Below are 24,075 nucleotides of genomic sequence, written 5' to 3'. Positions count from 1 at the left end.
CTCTGGACTGTCTGGAACTGTCTTATCAGTTTCTGATACCGAGTCACTGTAGCACAGAAGTAGCGCTGCTCAGAGGACGTATTATACCCTCTTGTCTAGTAAATGGAACAATGGCTGAAGCTCTTGGCAAGACTGTTAAATAAACAGCTGTTGATGCTACTGTTAACTATGTAGCAATAGCAAAACTTTACAGATAGCTCCTTTAAGAATAGCTCGTGTGCCATGGTTTGTAGTATCTGGTCCTCTGAAGCCAACTGTGATGCTGTATGTAATATTGTCATCCAAACATAAACTTGATACAGCTAGACACCTTCAATAAAATTTTAATGAAAAAAGTACCAATAAACAACAAGAAATCCAGAAAAAAAAGATTTGTAGAGCAAAGCTCCATATGTACAGCATATTGCACTACATAACAAATTGTCTTTACTTCCGTAGTATATCAACAACCAAAAAATATATATAAACACAAAAAATGAGTGCACAGTAGAGTCTCGAAAACACACAGTCAATGTTTACAAAAATGCTACATTTTCGCTGGGTCTCATTTCTTGGTATACAGAGAGTGTGTGATAATCAAGACTTTGTTGAAACTGAGCAGTTAAAGGCATATTCCAGGGTTTTAGAAATACATTTACACTTTATCTGTTCTCTAAAGAAGGGCAGATATTTCATAGCTATCAGCTCACGAGCCAAATTAACCACAACCATGAAATATTTTGGTTTGCTTGGCTTTGTTTATACACCACGATGAGATGTGCAAGGAATGTTGCAAGTTCATTTTTATTTAAAAAAAAAAAATGCCCTTGATCTCACGGACTTCAAAAGGATCCTACTCGTATTAAAAATTATTTTACACGCATGAACTGTCCTTATAAAAGCAGACCCTTTTTTTTTCATAAGAAAATACATTTTAAAAAAGTTAAGAAAGATCATGAAGAAGAAATGTTATTGTTAAAAAAAATTCAAAATCAAAACCTTCCTCAAAAACTTCAAATTTATATAAAGTGGACTACAAAATTCAAGACACTGCGGTTTCCGTAAAATACATGTCCCACTCTCGGGATTCTCTACACTCACTCTCACATATAATGAGATGAGTGCAGTTTGGGAACCTCATTCTAACAAAATTATACAGGGCACCGTGGTGGCTTGTAACCCTTTCCACTGGAGCAAACAGGCCATCATTCCAGAGCCTACTTGGTCAATGCACAGATATACAGCTGACACATGGCAAGATTAGCCCAAGAAAACAATCCAGAGTGTATACTATACATTAACACAAGACAGATAAGGGACCCATGGGATCTCCCGATACAAAGTACTTTCCAGTGCATGTTGATTACAACCCAATGATCAAGATTAAAGAATTGAACATATAAACTAACGCCCTGTGACTTGAGAGGAATATGAAGGCAACCTTTTCATGTGTGTTTTGAAGCACTCCTAATGACATCTGTATCATTAGCAGTGGGTGGGAAGGGTGATGACTCAGTAAATATAAGGGAAAGGTCACATTGAACTGTATTGAAGCTACTGCTTTTCTAAACCGCATATTGTGAATCTGACCATGATGACTAGAGGAATTGGGTGGTGGAAGATAATAAAAAAAGTCTGAATTGGTTGGGCCCATCCCTGGAAAATCACAACCTTTAAGTGAAATACTCCACCCAAAATCTATTTTTTTCAGTATCAAACACACACTCCTGTAGGCCTGGAAGGTAACTGTAAGAGGTTTGTTGTTTTCTTCACCGTGAAGAGCAGCAACTGTGGTCACTGTAAATGCATTTTGGTTACTTTCCAAAAGTACCAATATGAATACAAAGCAACCATAGCTGCTAGTCTTTAGGGAAGCCAAAAAACAAACTTGTTAAAGCTCCCTTTTTAAACCTACAAGGGGTGAATAATACTAAAAAATGTAGATTGTGGGTTCATTATCACATGAAGCAATGTCAGGCACAATGCAGGCCAACTTGCTCTGCACAGAGTCAACAACTTAAGAATATACAAGTCCAAGACCAAAAAATAAGGAAAAAAAAAAGGAGTAATTGCACACACAAGTGTATACAGTAGAAATGGGCAAATATACAAACAATAAATAAGAAGGAAAAAATAAATTACAAAGAAAATGAACCGATGAACAATACCCACGTAACGAAGGAGCAGCACAAAGAGGAAGTCAAGAGCCAATGGTGAGACGGGGCACTACAGGGACTGGCTCAGCGTTCAGGATCCGCAGGAAACTATAACCACAACCACATTCAGTGCACCTCACACGCCTATGTACTACATGCTCAGTAGACTCCCCGTCACCACCACAGTCAGCAAGTCAGCCTCAGACTCCTCAGTCAAACTGTACCTTAATGTGTGTGCTGAGAAATTGGACAAGAGGAAATTTTAACTGAAATGAAAATAAGAGTTAACAATACCTCTGAGAGGCTTTGTCATAAAGAAATGGATGAAAACACTGCTCTTCTTCTAACCATGTAACAGATTCTCAAGGTTACCAGTAGCCTACAAAGTCTGTCCCTGAGACATCTTTAAGAAAATGAGAGGAAACCCTAATTATGCAGTGATAAACCTGACACATTGTAAGGAGCAAGTAATTACAGACCCCTGATATGTACTGCTCCTTGGGTCCAAACATTGGCCTGGGTTCAGCAATGGAAAATATAACAAACAGCATCTGCAACAGTGTCTTTAAACATATTCATATTTCAACAATAATTACAGTCTTTTACACTTCTGTTTCATTTCAGAGACTGTCTGCTGAGTCAGTGGTGGTTACACATGCTAACAATGTCCCAAATATGGATCTGAGCACCAAAGACAATACAAAGACCACCCAACAGAATATCACAAGATGTAAAACGCTATAAAGGTAGCCTGAGAGGAGGAGATTCTGTTTTACAGATTGATTGTGGAGTATTGTTTGGTGTTCAGAGCACACACACAGGCTGTGAAAAGCAAACCAGGACTTAGAAACCTTTCAATCGAGGCACGTGGCTCTATTGTCACTCTATTTGTAGCCTGAAACACTGGTACATGAAATTTTCAGAACCCATATCCAACCCCGATTCCAGACTGTGTTCAGTCAGGTCAGTCGAGATGATTATTTTGTCTTGGATATGGGAATAAGTACATCAGAAATGTTGTGGCAAGAAAAAAAAAAGTCATAACTGAAAACCTTCATACAAGACAGAGGTTAGCTTGGTAACAATCTGAACTCTTGAAGGGTGTAAGTCTAGTGCAAAATCAGTGGATCCACAGCTCCACTTCAAGGGCATGGAGGTCTGAAAACAATCACATGAAAAGAACACATCTAACACCAAGGGAAAACTTGTAGCGGAGACTGAAAATGGAAACGAGGCCAAACTGAAAACTGAGTAACTGGTGAAATTAATATCAACATCATAATGGCAGTTGCTATGTTATTTTTGGAGGGAAAGAACATGTTACTTATCTGAAAAGCAAACAATGTGCTTGACTCAAATGTTGTAATTTAGTGCACGATGCTAGACCTTCAAAAGTTTTCTTCCTTGCAAGCAAAAGTCAGCACACCATTACTTTAATCTAAATATCTACTCAGTGTGCTACATCACTGACACCATTCAGCAACCCACTGGTAACTTTAAGTAATACGCATTAGATTGACTGGCAAGATACCCACTGCTCTGCACAGTAACAAACACCCCTGAACCATCAGGATATTAATGAGAAAACTGAATCAGTGTGATAAAATGGCAACACAGAATTAAACTCAAAACCTCAAAATGTTGTACAATGTGTTGATTTTACAGTGATTCCACTGTCATTACTTTTAATCGTTCGCTATTGGGTTGTTTGTTACTGCTCAAAGGTCTTGCAAATTAATGTAACACCTATCAATTACAGCTAAACACAATTTTTGTACTTCTTTTTTTATGTGTTTGCAGTGTCATTAATCCTATCTCCAAATATTGACAACAGCATCAGCCAGTGCTTGCTTTCAGTCTGACTGAATGCTGTTGTACGCAGGTTTGTTGAGTAACCAGACTTGTTTGACCTGTGAGTGACGTTCAGTTCTGCACTCCGCCCTGAAACTCCCCGAGCCATCAAAAAAAAACAAAAAACAATGAGTGTACATCTTAAAAGATATTTAGATTACATTTCCTGGTGTGCAGACTTTTTCATGAAACTTTGCTTTGTTTCCAATGATTTAAATGATACTGAGGGATCATGTTCATACTTAATACCATACCGAAGAAAATGGAGGAGAACGAAAAAAAGGCATATAAAGAAAATAAGAAAATATCAATGTTCCATTGAGGTGGGGTGCAAAATGCTTTGTTCTGAGAAGTTGCCTCTTTGGAAAATTAGTAAATCAACTTGACTGGTCAGCTGGGAAACTTCAGAAAAGAAAACCTCACACCACATTTCCTAACCATCTCATCTTGCCTGTCAAAATTGCTCAATACTCATTCTGGCAGAAGACACTGAATAAGGCATTCCCAGGGTCTGTGGAGGTCATCAAAGATGGGTACATGTTGAAGTGCAAAAAATTTAACAAGAACAATGTACTGTACAAAACTACTACACCACACGTATACCAAAATATGAACATTGTCCTGTAGAGGAATCTCGGAGCATCATGGCATCTTCTTGGAAAGAAAAAAAAAACAAACACACGACCTTTTATAAAAGTTGGTTGTCTCCGTCCCGCGGTGACCTTTTGTCTCCTTTCTACCACCCCCCCCCGGCAAAAACAGACCCGTGTTAGATTTGACAGTGCCATTAGGAGTCCAGTTCCTCAAAGAAATGAAGGGAAGGGACGTGAGTGGAAGACTCCCCTCACCTCCGTCCTGCTCCACCTCCTCCAGCAATTAACCCTCTGTCAAACAGAAGGCTGAGCAGAGCTGCGGCCAGGCGCCACCACAGCGGCCCCTGGTTCCTTTGGTTTTGATGATACTGAAACAACAAATAAAGACGAAACATCATGTCAGTTAGTGTACGCTAGTGAAACTCAATCATTCAAGCAGGTGCTAGAAATAGTCTCTGGTTTGGGTTTTCAGTGTGAGCTTTCGCGTGTGTTGGCTGTGATGTGCCTTGATTGACAGTGAGCACAGTGAAAAGGGTCAACTGAGAAGAGGGTGAGACAAAACCAGACACCAGAACGGTGCTGATATTTTCACAACAGTCTGTCCCCAACAATGCTTATTAGAGAGGCCTCTCATTGTGTGCGGGATCCCTACACAATCCGGGCTTCCCAGTAGACATTCCACGCCATAAACACATTCATCATACGGTCACACTTTTTCTAATCTTTCTGGCAGAGACCAGCAGCCAGTGGCGCAGGAGGAGACTCTCTCAGGTTTGCGAGCCAATTGGATTGTGTGCGATTAGGGGGGGATAATGCTATCTCTGCCATTGAGAAGCTGAGATAAGATAATTGCACCAAATGGGATTAGGGAGCCCTTGATGAGAGGCAGGGAGCCTCTGGAAAACACTGCAGGTACAGTAGTCCAACAGCTCATCTGCAGACGAAAGGCAGACTCCACCACGCCTGATAATACTGTTTCTATTTTCAGAATGTAAAGCTTGTAAAGTAACTTGAGATTAGTTTTTCATGACAATGCAGAAAAGTATACTACCTTCTCTTGGTGAATTATCCAAAGGCAGAGATTAGATGAGGTAGTGTCCAAACATTGACCTAGTTACCAGCCAGGGACCAGCCATTGTGATAAGCCACTGGGTTTCTATACTCTTATCAATTTGTGCTGAACATTGCGTGGTGTTGCATAAGCTTTGCCAGGTTCCAACCAGCATGTGTACTCACTACTCACTTACTCTTACCCGCTGTTTGTTCAAAAGAAAAATCAAGACATAAAAAAAACAGACTGGATGACATATTTAACTCTTGCCTGGGGATATTTTGATGAGGACATTGTAATAGCTTAACGTCTGCTTTATATTAACATGGGCAATATTTATATGCAGCACAGGGAGCATGAGCTCACCACGATACATCTGAGGCTCTGTTGGCAGCTAGTGTGGCTCAACTTGGTTTACCTTAATTCTTTTAAATTACAGCTCTGGGATCAGAGAAGAGGAAGGCACAATGATTGTGAAATTATATGTATATTGTATGTCAATATACATAATATCTAAAGGTGCTTCCAGTTTCAACAATAGACAGTAAAAGCTGCAGGAGTAAAACAAGTCCGCAGAGGGATTTATCAGGCCGCAAAGCTCGTGTTTACTACAAGCTACATGAGAAGCAATTAATCTTCATAAACAGAAACAGAACGTTCCTGTGACGCTGACCTTTTGCCCTCCACTCTATCAAGCTGAGGGAGCCATCAAGAGAGAGAGAGAGAGAGAGAGAGAGAGAGAGAGAGAGAGAGAGAGAGAGAGAGAGAGAGAGAGAGAGAGGTGAGCTTAGGCTTGTCGCAACTTAGTTGTGAGTCACGCCACCAACTGTCAAAATGAAAGTTGGGATCTAATTTTAGCTAGCAACAGAGCGGCAGAGTCTGGCCAGATGCTCGGTGTCATCACTCTGACACTAGCCCGATCACTGTGTTATCAGTGTCCCATGCGGGCTGTCTGTCAAGCCAGCTGCTCAGAAGCTCTGCCTTATCGTTTGAGCAAACAGGCCGGCCCCGATAGCAAGAAACTGTGGATTAGTCACATCAGGGAGGAGACAAGGAGTCAAGGAAGAATACAAACAAAGAGCAGTGGTATTAGCTGATAGAGAACAGCACAAATGGACACCAGCATCAACAAAAATCATCACAGAACAATGAATGAAAAGTAAATATCCAGCCTCATGTGTTTTTATTTCCAGTGCAGCTCCACACTCCTCCCCCCTCAACAAGTGCTGAAAGAAGAGGGTGTCATGCCCTCACTAGAACAGTGAAGAGATAAAGCCACAAACACCACATGTGTGCAGACACACACTCAGACACAAGCACACGCACACGCACACACAAACACACACGCGATATTCAACCCTGCTTTCAACACCTCCTATCGAAAGCACCAGGAGTCGTCTCTTTTAAAAAAACATGGGGATGAAACCTAACTCTGCTCCTTCCCCTGTGCCGGCTGAAGCAGTCTTCCTGCCATTGTGACTGTCATTATTGCTGTGTCTCAAATGGCGGGCCGGCTAATGTCAGCCATCCTCTGGGGACCTCAGAGTCCCCTCCAGCCCTCTCTGACTGAGGAGCAATTTATCTGTCAGCATCCACCAGCACTCCTTTGCTACCTAATCCCTCCTTTCGCCAGGGGCCACAGGCTCCCATGGAGAACACTCTCAGCTCCCAAATCCATCAAGACGATGGGAGTCCAGCGGCACTTGGATTGCTCAGGGACAAGTGTCTGCACTGACTAACTGCAATCACCTACTGACAGCAGCAGACAGGAATGAGAAGTGATGAACAGTAACACTATTATCAAGTGAGAGTTTTTGTACTGACTGTCAGACCGTGTGATAGTGAGAAGTGAGAGACAGCAAAAAGCAGAAAAACAAGTATGGGTGTATTCATGCATGAGCATGTACGCACGCATGCACGCACAATACAATTAATTCTAAATGCCAAGTCAGAAATCGCAATTAGAGAGGGATCACACATCCCAGAACACATCAGTGCTTGGGCTGTAAAAGTCAACACTCACACACTGGCAGAAACGTAGTTACACTCCACTTAAATGACAAGTGTCAACAGTTGTCATTCTGCAAGTTGGCTTTACAATTTCCTGCACACTTCTTGATGTAGGCCAAAATATGATTCTCTTTATCAGTCATTCAGTATCACAATATATAACTCTACAGGATGTGACTTCACAGGGCTGTTCTCACTCTGACTGTCCTCGCCGTTGTTTACTCAACCAGCAAAAGGAGCCCAAGCCACTTCCTCATCCCCTGACCTAGGCCTGCCTCCGATGTGCGTCAGTAGATCCCAGCCGCACACACACTTCACAGCACCCCCCGCCCTGTCTGACCGTCTGGTTGTCTGTGCGCGTCTGCGAGTGTCACAATACATGAGTCATGCTGAGCTGCTGGGGTATAAATAACTTCAGTTTGATAAGTGCATGAGAAAATCAGAAACTGTCTCACACCTCACGTTATCAAGTAAAAAATAAGTATATCATACGCAGGGCAGGGAGGGTCCCATTTGCCAAAAGGGAGGTTTTAAGACGACTGATGATGGTTGTTACTTGATCATTTGAGGTTCATTTCCAAACCTCCTTCCCTTGTATATATGCGTATACCATCATTCTGGATCTCACCCCTCCCCTGATTATGGCTGCACAGACCTCTTATTTGGTTGTCTCCTGTGGCCGCTCCTTGCCGAGGGAAGGGGCTGACTGGAGACTCCTTGCAACCACAGCTGCTTCCCTCGGGGCTCACGTGCTGAGCTTCGGGTTACAACATGTTTACCTACTCCCGCCACTTCTGCTTTTTTCCTGGACGTATCAGTATGTGTGGATGTGTGGGTTTAAACGTGCAGCATGTATGAGTAAATATGTACAATATGTTCAACCGTTAACAACTTGTGCAATGAGACGTTCGTGCTGTGCAGAAAGTCTCCCGAGGGTTTACGTATTTTTGATGGTTCAGGGAAAGAGGCATCGGTGTGCCACGGTTTTTACAGCGCACCCACGAAGAAGTGACATTATTGAGCACCTCGACTCAGTGGACAGTGTCACCCTGACCACAGAGCTGGTGTTTTGTTTGAGGCCAGGCATCCTCCATGCCACTTGCCTCCACAGCACACTGAGGAAACAGGAGAGAGAAAGGGAGAGAGAGAAATAAACAGGAAGAGGAGGCAGGGGGAGGGCTTGGGGTTGGTGAGGTGGGGGAAGGGCTGTCCTGGTTCAGCAATGTCTTTGGCTTTAGGGAAGAGAGGGGAGGGAGGGTGAGACGCTGGGCTAAAGTTCTGCATGTGCACAGCCTCTTCAAAACAATTATGGAGCAAACACAATAAAAGAGAGCAAACTTTTGACCCACCGTAAAGCTTTGCCAGATCGACGTGAGATCCAAAAACGAACACAAAAAAGTGTGTAGATGATGTTGCTAATGTGTGGACTTCACTTTTTTTCTGCTCTGATTTTATCAAAGTGCTCTTAACCTGATGCAGTTACACAAAAAGACACACAGTAGCACACACTGTCCTCTAGTTTGATGGTGGTAGTGATATGCATAATCAGCAGCACGACACAATCGTACAAACTCGTAGTTTGACCTATTTAAGCCACTGATATAACGAGCTTTCACGAGAGATAATATCACATTGTTTTAGATCAGTAAAGTTTCAGTTTACAACTGACACCCAGCAGCCTCCAGCCCACAACAAACTAATCACATGTAACTCCTGCACAGACAAACCAAAGGGGAACACTGGCCGTCACAGTGCAAGTTTGATTTGTAAAATAGTGTATCTCCCTGGCCACAATGCATTTTATTTTGCCATCTCAGCTTGAGTTTCCTATCCAGGGCCCATCTAAATAACAGGAAAGAGATCTGTTTGCCTGGTGGAAGTTACAGGTAGCAACATATTAGTCAAATTTGTCAGAGGAATATCTATTACACCTACAGGAGGACTGTCTACACGCAGCACTTCATCGAACTGAAGGCCAGTGCTGTTACTGCTGGTGGTATTACAGGCAGGTTACACTTATTTACTGCTATCAGACTAGAAGCCAAGGTGTCTGTCTCGAGTTTGTGCGTCTTTCCTCCTCACCAGTTGTAGGTGTTCCCGGTGAAACTGGTCTCCTATCAGTTGGAGTTTCTGACCAATGCAGGCCTCCACACTGCGCGCCACAGGCTGCTGCCGGGGTAGCGGCTCCATCCCGTTTCGCTCCTCTCCGCTTCCTTGTCGCCTCGCTTCCTGATCCCCAACAAGCTCAAAATGTGCCGGGAAGTGCAATCGAAACCCTGCGTTGCCTGTGGAGTGTCAAGGCTGATATTTATTATTTTGTAAACAACAAAGGAGTTCGGTATAGGCACAGCAATGACACCTGATAGGTCATTCTTTACTGTGATTATGATTATCCTGATGACAAAACAGATTCAAAGAGCCAAGTGTTCCTGAATGTGACTGATCAGACTTGCTTGGCTTTGATCACAAGTTTGAACCCAGCTTCTCCCTGCTGTTCTATTTCATTTTAATCAAACACTATGAGTCATTTTAGAGTTTCATAAGTCACTCACACACAACGGCCTTGCATGTCTCAGATCTGAGATGAGTCAGTTGTTATAGAGCTACTTTGGAATGATTACTTGTATATGGCGCCAATGTAACATTGCTGTCACTGATAATCAGTTCTCTGTATAGTTGCTGCTTACACAGGTGAGCACTTCTGTCACGTCCTTTCAGTCACAATGCCAGTCTGGCGCCTTTTGAATAGCAAAGCAGCTGGTTACACTCCATACAGACCATAAAAGCTGCTGTGATCACGACTATCAGGCGCCAGGGGTGAGATCAGTACAGCAACATTGTTACCCATTTCTCACAGTAAATCTCACACAACAGTTTCATGCTTCAGTTTTATAACACGTTTATCACGCACAGCGCAAAGTTCCAGTTTCATGTCAACAGCCTCACCGTAGAAGAGTGGTCTGGGCTCCTTTGTGACTCCACAGGGCAGCATGCCGTTGTTCAGTGCCAGGGCAGGGCCAGGTGTCTGTGTGCCCCGGTCTTCACACTTTATCTCCCTGAATGTGGTACGCCAGCAGTAGGGGTCTGGCTCAAACACATCATCCTCCTCATCGTCCATACGGGGGCACTATGAGATGAGCAACCTTAAAATCAACAGCACAGAAGATGAAAAGGTTATTGCAACAGCTGAATACAGAACATCTGCCGTCAAGTGAGTTCATAAATCAAAGGCATCCCAAGTTTCCTTCACTAATGACAGTAACCTTGGACAAGTCTACATTTGGCCTGATGAGATGATCTCAGGCACATTCATTATTCGTTCATTCCTCCAAAGCGTTTATTATCATTATAGGCAACCTGTCTGGTTTATAATGAGTGCCCTCAAATCAATAAAACCACAGTGGACAAGTTGGGGAAGAGAAAATGAGCAAATGATCTGCCTTCATTTGTGGAAAAGAGCTTGGTGCTTATTTAGACAAATGGCTCTGTTCACCTCAGTGATGAAACCACACAACTCACTGTGGTTAGGAGAATCAGTTGAGCCCCATTTACATAAATGGGTGTTTGGCTGACAAGGTTCAATGAGAGGTAGATCGTCTTGTCTGTGCACAGCAGCCCTGTGAACAGGAGCCTGGCTTCTTCATTACCAACTTATATCGGGTACTTTTACAGAAAATCATTGCAAGTATCAGTCCTCGGTGCACAAATAAGTACATGAAATGTACTCATTATGTAAACTTGACACCAAGAATAATACAAATCTTATTATGATTCATTAAAGCAATTGTACCACATGAATCTCAAGGAGCACTTGGGAATCTCTCCAATGTAAATGATGCACTCCACTCAACCCTGAATCATACAGTGGGTCAAAGAGTTATCAAAATATGGGTGAAATTCAAGTAGCCTAACCAACTAACCCCCGAGTCACCATTGAGTTGTAATACAGGGTTAGACTACTACCACACTTCCAAATTAGGGTCCACAGCAAAAGCGTAATGACAGTCTTTGAGGAAAATCCTAAGCCACTCTCCCTTCCCTGGTCTGTCAGCTTGCCAGCTCCCTGAGAAGGAGTTTTAATTTCTTCACCCAACATAAGCAGAGTTGCCTGTCTCTAGCATGCCCAGACCTCACGATATACTGTGTGCGTTCACAATAAACCCTGTGTGTAAAACCACTTAATGCTTTGTTTTGACAAACACAGAGTAAGAACATGGAAGACTCAGGAGAAAAACCAAGGCTCAACCTCTATATGCCCAGGGTTGTTTTCTGTACTGCCTTACAGTGTCAGGCAGAGAGCTGTGTTTGTGTCAGACAGTGGCTCCCCCTGCTGCAAACAAACTAACCCTGACAAAAGGGGAAGGAGGGAGAGGTGGGGTTGGTGGTTAGTGGTGGTGGTGGTGAGGCGGCTCTATTTGACACAGTTTCTCTCCAACGGCATCGAGAGCCTCACATCACACCATTTCCACCTTATCTAACATTAAGCACATCCAGACCTGAAATGGCACTAGACCCCCTAAAGTTGGAAGCGGTGAGAGACATTTGTATCAAAAAGTTTCATTAATAACCCACAGACCGATCACGTTTTAAACCCGAATTGTGTCAGAAAAGATTTTAAAACGTAATGCCAAAAAAAAAAACAAACAAAAAAAACATGTGCAGTGGTGTAAAATAAAGTAAAAGACGCCTACACCACACGCTTCAAACATGTAATTACAGCATCATTAGATCATTTTTAATCCATTAATTTGTTTGTAATCTATGGAGAAAAGGGTTGTCATCACATTTCAGTAAAGGCTGACACACGACATTGACACTTGTCGCAAAAACAGACCAACAGTCTGAAGTCCATTCACCGACTGAGCCGTGTAAACCGGGAAAGCCGGTATATTTCAAATGTGTGCTGTATGAATGGCAGGCTGAGTTTAACTAAATATCTCTTTTAGTTGTACCGCTTTAGCGCCTCGGCGCTTTAATGTTCAAGGCAAATATCGAAACAAAGTTGCTGCAGCTGTTTCACGACAACACGGTTGTTGTTGTTGTTGTTCCTTCCTAAGGACGCGGATGTCTCTTAATGTTAAAGCCGACAAGCTGGTGTAAAGTGCACCAGAACAGGTCTTTTCATCCTGTGTCCGGGGAACTTACCACAGAGATGGGCTTCGTTGTTACGGCTGTCTTTTGCTCAGGAGAAGAAAAAAAAAAACAAAAAAAAAAAAACAGGACACCGAGTTCAATATCCCGCTAGGTCAAGTGAGTTTAGTCCGTATCACCTCCACGACCACTTCCATTCTGTGAGGAAAACTGCAGCAGGCCGATTTCAATTCGCCGACGTCAGCTCCGAGCTGACTCCGCCGCCGGGGCGTGGCGTGAGAAGTTAGTAAATAACCCTGCGTGCATGTGGCGTTGGATAATCGGACAAACGAGTTTCCAAATAGGAAAATGTACGTGAACGCCCCCTCAAGTCGGAGCAACAACTCGGAAAGTTTGGCTGCTATAAGTGTGTTGTATTAACGCTCTGAGCCATAAAATGTGGTACATCTTCCTTGTAGCGTCCATATTCTTTCCATATTTTTGACTTAATGCACATGAACGTCTCAGACTATCCGATGAGTACGTGAATGCAGCATAACACTCCTTAAAAACAGCGGTGTTTCTGTCGGCCAAGTGCGCTGGATCTCAGCACAGGCAGACACTGTCCCTTTAAGAACGCTTCACCTTCGCTCTCTCTAACCAATCAGCGGGTTTGTTGTTGTCCCGCCTCCTGTATCGCGTATTCAGACACGTGGACGGGAAATTCCCCGTAGCACGAGACTGCTTTCACGCTGCTACTGTGCTCATGACCAGAAAACTGCGAGCTGCTGTCACCGGGAAGTTTTTGCCCTTAAGTATTTAAAGACATTATGAAGGAGTAGGCTGTACGAAGCCACAGGTTCTCGGTTATCCGATGTACTCATTCTCCACATTTAATGGCATTTAAGAGTGAGGAACATGCAGAATCATTGTTTATTAATGAACATTCATGTTAGTGTCTTTGGCTACAGCTTATGTCGTCTTATGAGAAAATACTATATGTGTTTTTCCTTACAGTACTACCTTACCCCCTTATCCCTGTATTACATACTTGTGGCCCAAGTAATAGATTACAGTAATAATACAGTGACTTACTGTGGTACGATTGTGCAGTATATATATTAAGTGCATATTAGACAGATGGTTACTTAGATTTCTTTGTTCTTTTTACTTACTTGTTTTTAGATTCATGTGTCCTGGTCAAAAAAACTGGAAAATATCACATTGTGCCAATTTATTTCAACATTTTCCCATGCATATTTCAGCATATTTTTCACATCTAATTTTATTTTAAAAAAATTGAACAACTCTAAATATGTTCTGGTTAAATCAACAAACTGTTCACTGAAAAACAGTTGCAAGTTTTTATTCATTGCAGGTGGTAATGACCGAGATCCCACTGGTAGTGGCCTAGATCTTAATCAATCTAATTAGGCACCTGTAGCAGAGTACACATATGTGTGTAGCTTCTTTGTGTCACAAAAACAAACAGCTTTTGATATAGATCAGCCTTGACACCATAACAATCATCTTGAGAGGCTTAATGTCATCTCATCACAGAATTACTCTATATACTGTCTTGTAGAGAAATTGAATTGAAAATAAATTAATTGATGTTGAATCAGAAATTAGATTAAACTCTATCAAAAAAGGGCTGGTTGTCCCACTGAATGTTAAAAACACAAATATTGCAGACATTAGATAGATAGATAGATAGATAGATTTACTTTATTGATCCCAAACTGGGAAATTCTTGTGTTACAGCAGCAAGTAATCAGGCATAAAGAACACACTGTACAACATAAAATAGAATGCAAAAATATATACAGTAATAAACTGTTACAAACTGTATGTCCACTGCTACATGCACAGATAATAATCAAGATCTCCGGTGTTTCTCATGATATCTGCAGTAGATGTCCATGAAAATGAAAAGCCATAAATATTTTTCAATTAGGTCTTAGACCTACGTGCATTTATTTAGTCCCTCTATATCATTTACAATCAGCATGTAGTTTGGCAGCTAGCTATGTCTACACTGGGATGATTGAACCGGGCCTGTTGTTATGAAATGCAGGGCAGGTGCTGGTGACCTGCCCCCTCCCTTCAGGGCTCTCACTGATCAATAAACCCTTGGACAGATGGAGCTGAGGCCAACATCCTGCATTCTCTCAGAGAGTATCACCCTGCCCCCAACTCCTCTGGCTCTCTCCTTGTCCTTCAGCTGTGATCATGTCCCACCAACGAGCTGTGTGAGAAGTCACGGACATCTGCTTCCTCTGTCCTGCCTGAATTGGATAGATTTCTTAGGTTTGGACTCTGTCCCACCTGTGGCCCATCCAAAGAGGTGGGGATGCACTGTGGAAGGGGGGATTGGTTTCCTTACTCACTGTTATATTGGAAACTTGATCACTTCTTGCATGAGTAAGCACTGTAAACAACAAAAGGCGCAAAGATGTGGGGGCATTAGTTGCAGCTTTCTTTTCTCCAGTCTACAACATTGTCAGTGACGCTGTTTGCTTTGTGGAAGCAAGTGTTCATAAACAAGTTCCCATGGACGTCTGAGAACCCTGGGAGAGAGGGCAGGCATCAGTTTATGTTACATCAGAAAGCTGATTCTGAAGAGCAGTGCATGCACACCCACACTTGCAAAAGTGTGTGTGCACATACCCGCGCACACAATCATGCACACAAACACACATGGCTGCACAATCACATGCCCTACTTCCTCTGTAACATCAAAAGCCCATTCTCCCTCTTGATATCTTATTCTCTATATGAATGTGCACACAGATCTATCAGACACACACACACACACACACACACACACACACACACACACACACACACACACACACACACACACACACACACGAACACACAGTCTTCTATCAAAACACTCTCAGCATGTGAATCCTGCCTGGAAACTAGAAAGGAGGGATTTCATTTGCTCCAACTGGACATTTTCCATGGCAACCGCATCCTGACAGCGAGCCAGCTACACAAGACGTGTGTGGCACACTGACCCAATGGCAGAGACCATACTGGAGCAGTGACCTGATAACAAAAGGGAGCTTGATTCCCTGCCCTCTCAACTTCGAGAAAGCCCTGAAGACACCTAGTAATCTTGTGCCTCTGTCCTTCATGTTGCTGTTATTCTGGGATCATCTGTGAAATTTTAACTTGACCACATGGCCAGGATCAACAAGGTCTGATCAGGACCAAAGAATCTAACGGCATCTGAAGCTGTAAGATTAGCTTTGCACAGACACACACACACACACACACACACACACACACACAAACACATCCAAGTAGACATCTATGTAAACCTCCTGTGGGAATAGACTTAGGTTTGTTTATGAGGTCATGATAGTCATCTGTTGTTTTTAAAGTGAAATGACCTGGTTAATATATACAGTATCTGACATTTTCCTCTTCTATCATGTACATTGTATATACTAATACCTTTAAATGATACCTTTACATACTGATCTGTGTCTGTTATGGCAGTTTTCACAGCAGTCACAAATGATAGTAAAATTAAGAGAAAACAGTTGGAAATAATGTTCATCTCTCTACAGCGCCTCATGGGTCCTCTCAGGTGATAATGAATTGAACAATGAAGAAGGTGTGGAGAGGTCAAGTGGGGTAATTTTGTGCTTGAACCCAACCTGTTTTAGAAATTGTTAAGGTGAGGCTATTTATGAAGCCATGACACCTGATCTGACTGCCATAACAGAGAGTGCTGACACCTTTGTAAGGGCTGTCTGGTAAACATTCACCTTTGTCTGTCTGCAGATTGCTGACCAAACCTCTCAAAGTCACTCAGATAGAAAGGCCCGTGTTATTGTGCTAGATTATCACAAATGCAGCAGAAACTCACTCTCAAGAGAAATGTGTAGACCTAGCTAGATATATGGTTTAAAAATGCAATGTGTTGTAGGTTCAGTGAATGAGGTCATCACATGACTACTGTAAGGGAAATCCCTCTTCTTTGTGTTTCCAGTAGTCTGGTTGGAGACAGAAGACACCATCACTGAAATTTCCAGTAAAACATAAGGCTGGTGATATTCTATATTTTTATTTCTGTCAACAAATCCCTTGAAAAGACAAACACCAACAATGACCTGATCCAGCAAACAAGTATCATCTGTGTATATAAACCCTGATATGTTATTACATAATATCATATTATTATTACTGTGTGTCATACACTTCCATTGTTGTCCAAAAACTATTACAACACATCAGTGAACCACACGATTGCACTGGGTGACATGTTCCTTCACTACAATGACTGTGCGTAATGTAGTTTATTTTGAGTCAATCCCACATACACCATCCTGCGAAATAGTAAATATTTACTTCTGCAACAAATCTGCAGAAGAAAAAACTCCTTAAACTACTGTTTAGTACTTTTTTGCTAAAAATGACAGTGAAAGAATACACAAATATTTCTGGTCTTTAAAAAAAAAAAAGAGGAAGTGTGCTTGTGGCTGAGTACCACAGACAAGATAGCGAAGCAGTAAAGCATTCAGGGATGGACTAACACATTGTTGGGTTTGATCCTTTGAGATTTTTTGTTTTATATAAAAAAAACTGGCAACATAGAGTATTTCCAGCCTTATCCTTTAATGCAGCTGTCTGGTTAATCCTGCAAATTATTATTTTTTTGGCATTAAATATAGGCATGACTAAGAGAGTGAAATTTGTTTTACATGAGCCCTGTCAGGGAATATATGTTTTTGTTTGAATGACTGTTAAACCTTGTAAACCACGTCAGCTGACTCCTGTGATGATTGTCTGATGCTAACCACAGAACCACGGTCACTATGTCAGTTCACAGTGCGTAGCGGCGACATGTTTATTTCATTCCTCTCTGTGGGAAAAGAGGAAGACTGGGACTTGAAACTACTGTGGCATGTGCAACTGCTCTACATACACTGACCCTTTGCTGAACCAACCACCATTTGATCTTCACTCCAGGCAACTGCTGCCCTCACGTAGCACAGCCCTGCTTGATACACTGCAGTGTGTACCATCCGGCACTTCACAGACTGCAGGTGATGCTTTCATGTCAAGCGAGAAGAATCAATTGAAACACAGAGGCCTGTCTTCAAATTTCTCTCAATAATTTTGCCCGATGGCTACAGGTTGGCAGGAGTCGTCTTGAAGACTCTGGGCTTCGTCTAATGAGACAGAGCGGTGTGTCAAGCTGTTCTGCGCACTCCTCGGAGTTCTGCTCACTCTTGGCAGCAACACTCATGCACAAACATGCACAGAGCAGATAAGATTGGATAACTGTGTGGGAGAGCTGACCAGTTATCCAGCCTTCACAAAGCCACCCTGTTTAATCTGCTCCACACATTAAAGCCACGGCACCTCAAAGCAGGCATGCCCTAACAGCTGTGGACATGACTCTGTCTCTCCCTCTGATGTGACGCAGCGCAGCGGTGTCCACAGCCATGCAGCAGAGAAGCACATGATGAAGACTTGGGAGACCACGCACCATGAATGAGTCAATCTCACACCAGGGCTATGACAATCCAAAGAGCCCCCTCAAAACCCAACACAGCTCTTCAAGCGTGCACAAAGGGCTTTTCTCCACCATTAAAGGCGTCACACTGGTCCTTCAGCGCTTTGAAATGCTGATATTGTTTTCTGCAGGATTTTCGTCATGCTTTCAACATGAAATCCCCAGAGGTAATAATAAAAAGAGATCAAATAAAAGGAACAAATGGCTTAATATTTAATCACAGTTGATCATTAAACTATTTAAATAAAGCAGATTACAATCAGCGCACTGGCTTTTTAAAGAGTCCAAAACCACCACAGCTGTATCAGGATTTACTTATTTGTGACTTAATTAACTGTGGATGGCTCAAAGGCAGCCTGCTGCTGCACAGAGGTCCAGCTTAGAGGCCTGCATGCAGTGTGTGGAAAAGCACCATTAATGGCATCTATCATCAGCCACTAATTATGCAGTCTGTGGGCCGGACTGGATCCGGTTTCAGCTTTGGGCTCCATCCACCAAACACTTAGCATTCATATTTAATCACATATTATTATCCAACAACAATGTAGGAGGGAGACAGAGACTTTACCTGATCTGCCAGACAGACATGGGCAACATACAGACGGGACAGAAAATCTCTCACACAAACCATGATCTAACAAAGACAAATAGCAGCGACGCATAAGCAGCCCCCCGTCAATGGGCATTTGGAAAGAAGTCTGTGCTCTTGAAGTGAGTCAACCTCTTTGATGAGAGCTAGCGCCCCAATTCTGTGCTTTCTCAGCAAGTTGGTCCTTTCATGTGAGATCCTTTTCTTTTCAGTATTTTCTGGTTCAAAGAGCAGCAAAAGCAAACAGAGGCTAATCCTTTATCCTCACAACAACTGCTGGTTTGTTGCTGGGTTATCAGCTTAGAGTCATCATGATGTCACACTCTTCAGGTGTAAGTAGCCTGATGTTGGACATCAAATATGACTTCAGTCTGCTCAAGCCACCTGCCCTTGTTATTGTCATGCAGGCGAAACGGAATATAGTGACTCATGCTCTCCGGTTATCATGAGACAGATTCATGATAAGTAATCAGTGTCAAGTTTTTCTTTTGATTTGGCTGCATGTGTCGTGTGTGTGTGTGTGTGTGTGTGTGTGTCCGCTTGTCTTTCATGTGTTCTTAAATTGTTTGTATTTGAACAAGGAAAGGATGTGCACGTTAGCAGCCAACTGGAGAGTTACTGTATCTGATGTGCTTCAACAAGTCCTTTCAAGAGCCAGTCAGTGCAATTTGTACTTAACACTGGTGCAGATAATTATCCAGTACTTGTTCGTCCAGATCTAGGACGCTAGCCAGCTGAAACTGGAGATGCTCCTGAAAGATGCAGGAGCTATTAAACAAAAAACACCCCAATATCCTCTTTCATCGAGCTGTGAATCGACACATACATGTGGCCGTCATGACTTATGGTTTTACGAATCTGGCAGTGAAAACTGAGCTGCTTCATGCTTATTATCACAAACCCACACAAACAGTGTGCCATAAATGACTCAGTGCCGTAACAGTAAATAATCCCTGCAATTCACAGTTTTGCTCATTAGCCCACCGGTTATTTTGACAGATGTATAATTTGTGATTATTGGTGGTAGAAATATAGAGAACAGCTATGTTTCTGTAAATAACACCTTGGTCTTCGATGTGTTAATTACATGTTGTAACATCATATTTTCCTCTTGTCATGTTGCATGATACATTAGCGATGAACAGATGCCAACTCTGGGAAGTCAGTGTCCATAGTTAGCCAAGTATAGAGAGTTCTCTAAACTTGGTTCAGAGCCTAGACATGGTTGTAGAAGTGTAAACAAAACATTTTAGAGTCATTTGACCCCGTGTGGGGACAAGTAATCAGCGTGTGACCTCAGACACTGCCGTCTCTCATTTCTCATCACAGACGGCAGGCCAAGAGAGAAAGTCATGAACAGGCACGTACATTTAGCCCTCAAACTCCCCAAAGCATGCTCAAAGAAACATGTATACATAAGCTTAGACTCACATACATAGGTACAGTGATAAAACAACAAACACAGCAGACATACATACAGACAAAAACTCTCTTTCATCTGATCCAAGGCTTGTTTTTACTCATTTGTACCATTTTGAAATTCGATTTTTAAAAATCAAACTGAACCTCGTGATGAAAAACATGTAACACAATATGCTGAAGGTGTCACAAGCCATAATCCTGAATTATTCATTTAAGAAAAGCAGCCTGATAGAAAATCAATCATTCAATCCCGATCTGATACACTGCTGAAATATTAGCTGCGGGGAAACATCATGTATCAGCCCATGAATGCCCCTTAATGTATATTCCATTAAAAATTTACACTCTGGTTTGAGAGTGTTTCAAGTATGTGCATGTAGGTGTGTGTGTTTGTGCAGAGAGGACAGGGTGTGTACATCTCTGTGTGTTTAAGTGGGGGGTGGGGTCACTACGTCCACTGTCTAGTCTAGCTAGTGTAGTCAGTCTGGAGGGCTGTGATGGGCCTGTCATTGGGGCAGCCAGTAGACAGGAGGGGGGTCACATGGGTGTAGTGACCTCCAGGCAAGCGTTACGTGAACCCCCTCATGGACCGTGATGAAGTCAGATTGGCTAATCCACGGAAAACAAAAGTACTGTCAGTCAGGCTGGACAAGTCATCAACAACAACAGAAGAGGATTTCACCAGGCCGGGTCCTTGGCGAACATGTGGAGGTCCACTTATGAGATATTGATGATGGAAAGACGCCTGGCTTTTACACTACTGCTGCTAATGGTCTCTAAGTGTTCACTAGTGAAAATGGGCTATGTATTTTCTGTTCGGTTAAATAGGATACGCTCATTATGGCCGCGCTCTGTGTTTTATTGTAAGTGCTTTTGACGATTGGTCTCCGAGTGTCGAATAACAATCAATGCCGGGCCTTTAAAGCAACACAACTGCATATGGGCCTAAAATGTATGAAATGTATTTAGGTGGGAGAGTGTCTGATAGAATAAACAAAGGCGTTGTGTGTTTGCCAATATGGATGGATTACATAAATCTCCAGAAGATATAATCCATCTCATGTGTGGCTGTGGGGTGCTTATCATTCTCACAACACTCTTGAGCACTTTTCCCCACTGCTCACGTGCGACTAATATGCTTGGTTTTGTAGCTATCGTTGTGCTATGATAAAAGGCCTATCCCAGTGCATCCCAATCCAAACAGCAAGAGAATATTTGATGCACAACAACCTACTGTAATTTACAGTGTTTACACTGTGTCCGCAGTTGTTTGCTACTCGGCTCATGATAAGCATCTCCAGTGAACCCTAATGAGCATTATGAATGAGATCATCATACACTGTAATGTTCAGCCTGAACACAAGACCTTAACAAATAATGGAGAAAAACCAGTCAGCCCAGCACTAACAGTTTCATTTGGTGGACCCCCCGCCCTTTGGCAATGAGCCCCCCCCCCTTACTGAACCCATCCTCTCCTTCCACTTTAGATGATGTCATTTCAACAGCTTTGTTAGTCTTTGTGAATATTTAACCCAGATAAGCAGCACACTGACAGGATGAACCAAATAAGAAGTGGAGGGATGTGAAGAGATGTGATAAGTGAGAGTGAGCTGGACCAGTGCTTGACCACATTCCAAGAGAATGAGGTGACCGGGTGTTGAATGCCCCACAAGGAATCCCTTTGATAGTCCTCCTATCTGCCCAGCGATCAATACGTAGAACTACACTGATAAAAGAATGCGGCTCACATCAAAGCGCACGCCTGCCACGATGAGGGGGGATAGTAATAAAATGTCAATTATTAATGGAGGGGAAGGGTCTCCTTTCAAGTGGGAGAGAATTTAGATAATGAAAATCAAACAAAATCCATCATCTGCAAATAACATCCTCGAGGTATTTAATCCTTTTAAAAATTCTTTCTGTTTTAAAGCCACTTCTCATATTAAACAAAAGCTTTTAATGTAGTCGATTGCTGCTTCAACATGAAAGCCGGGTTGTTTTGAAAAAGGTGCATTCATGCATCAACAAAAGACGTAACCCTCCTGAAACCTTCACGCAACATTTCTCCACAGCTGCCGTGAGGTTGAACCTGTAACCTTCACCTCCACACAACCCCAACATCTGTCCCGCCAAACTGAGGATGCTCAGATCCATATTCACACACACCTGAACTCTCCACGCCTCGGTGGCTCTCGATCAATATTTTCCCCCCAGAGTGCCTTTGTTTTTCCGTGTTTTGATTCAGGTGGCCAACAAAGTTTTATGTGGTTTGGTTTCAGCCGAGCTGACTTTTGAAATTCATGTCTTTTGATGCAGCTTTTCAGATGCTATGATTTATTGATTGGGATGCCTCTGATAATCAGAGAAAGAGAGAACGGCACTGCACTCAGGACCTCTCCACTGTTATCAGACAGTGTACAGCCTCATGTTATATCCCTCGATGCGGCTGGAAAGTTAAATATTCATGGCAAAAGACTCAACATATGGATTAACATGCATATTTTATGTTGGCATGCCCACATGGAAATTTACTCTATAGTGCCAATAGGCTTTGCAATAAAAACATCTTCTCTGTGTTTTTTGCCCTTTTCACTTTGCCCATAGGCAACTACTTGCAGCCTCCTCCCTGCTAAGAGGAATAATCACTAATGAACCTGTGTGAGTGTTTCTGGGTTGTTCTTTCCCGTGAAGTTCACATGAAAGCAGTTTTATTGATTTCTCACACCAGACAAATGTGCTGTGAAGCTTTCTCTCTACTCCCACCTTGAGCCTCGTACCCCCTACCTCTTCTCGTGCAGTCAGCATGAGCTCGATGGAGGGTCATGTTTGTTTATTTCCATCCAACTGCTTAGAGAAATTAGTCTCTGAATACACCACTGTTTTGTTTGCCTCAATACTTCACTGAAGATTTCTTTATGAACTCCTTGACGTTTTCCTTTGAATATTAATTTGAATTTCCTGGGGATATTAATCAAACTGTATGAATAATGCAGAGCTATTGTAAATATAGGTCTGAGAATACATTTGTTTAAAGCTAACAACCTTTAACAAGTGCCAGAACATATACGTAACAACAAGCACAGAAACTCACAGAGGCCTAAAAAATATCCTGTAACTGTACATTAATGTACAAATGAATCCTGTGATATTCATGCTGTGCAACACATCTGAATTGATATAAGCTGGGAAAACAGACATAAAACAAAAGACACAGCTGTTGACCAGAGGCGGTTAAGGGCCTATAACTCTAGCGGGTGGGGGTGCAGGGGGTCTCTCCCTCCAGCCCTCCCTGGTTGCCTAATCTGCTCCTTTTGACAGGGTAATGTGCTGACTCTGGGATTCTCCAGCACTCAGCAGGGAGCTCCTGGCCACCTGCTGCTGAGGACAGCTCAGGAATGATCACTTCGCCTTCAACAATGGGACCTCTTTAAGGTCAAACTGGGATTCTATTCTATTCCTATTTATCTCCCCCACCACAGGGAGGCAGGCAGGGAAAGCCTTTATACAGTGATCCCTGTGGGGTGGGGGTCCCCTTTCCATCATCATCATCAACATTTAGTTTATCTAGCAGCAATCAAATCCATAATTTGATAAGTGTGGACAGACAAAGAACACGTTTCATCAAGACCAATGAAGTGTTATACTGGTTTTAGACTTCATGCTGAGCACAGAACTATAACTCTGGGACAGTTTATACTTAGTCTTAAATATTATGAGATCTGTTGTCCTGTAGAAATGTATCCTTTCCTTCTCCATGCTTCCATCCAGCTCTTCATAATTATGGTTTAGAGGCTCAGGCTTTTAAAAATACCACC

General features: G+C 42.5%; 1 protein-coding gene across 1 annotated transcript; it reads right to left on the bottom strand.

Moving 5' to 3' along the window:
• Positions 1-307: 307 nt before the first annotated feature.
• bmf1 (BCL2 modifying factor 1) lies at positions 308-12,931 on the bottom strand. Its single transcript, XM_071498282.1, has 4 exons — positions 12,786-12,931; positions 10,587-10,783; positions 9,723-9,925; positions 308-4,947 (listed from the first exon to the last, which is right to left on the bottom strand). The coding sequence occupies exons 2-4, from the start codon at positions 10,756-10,758 to the stop codon at positions 4,831-4,833; spliced, it is 492 nt and encodes a 163-aa protein (XP_071354383.1). The 5' UTR covers positions 10,759-10,783; positions 12,786-12,931; the 3' UTR covers positions 308-4,830.
• Between the last annotated feature and the right edge of the window lie 11,144 nt (positions 12,932-24,075).

This window comes from Trachinotus anak, unplaced genomic scaffold (genome assembly GCF_046630095.1).
Source record: "Trachinotus anak isolate AG129_WGS33_773 ecotype Australia unplaced genomic scaffold, CSIRO_AGI_Tana_v1 ptg000015l, whole genome shotgun sequence".
In the NCBI taxonomy this organism is placed as follows: domain Eukaryota; kingdom Metazoa; phylum Chordata; class Actinopteri; order Carangiformes; family Carangidae; genus Trachinotus; species Trachinotus anak.
This window is presented reverse-complemented; position numbering and strand designations above follow the sequence as displayed.

Bases quoted from the DNA above. Each gene is read 5' to 3' on its own strand.
- bmf1 (XM_071498282.1), bottom strand. From the start codon at position 10,758: ATGGACGATGAGGAGGATGATGTGTTTGAGCCAGACCCCTACTGCTGG. The intron at 9,926-10,586 runs GTGAGGCTGTTG...GACACTCCACAG, and splicing joins GCCCAGACCACTCTTCTACG to GCAACGCAGGGTTTCGATTG. The intron at 4,948-9,722 runs GTGAGGAGGAAA...TTGTTGTTTCAG, and splicing joins ACCGGGAACACCTACAACTG to TATCATCAAAACCAAAGGAA.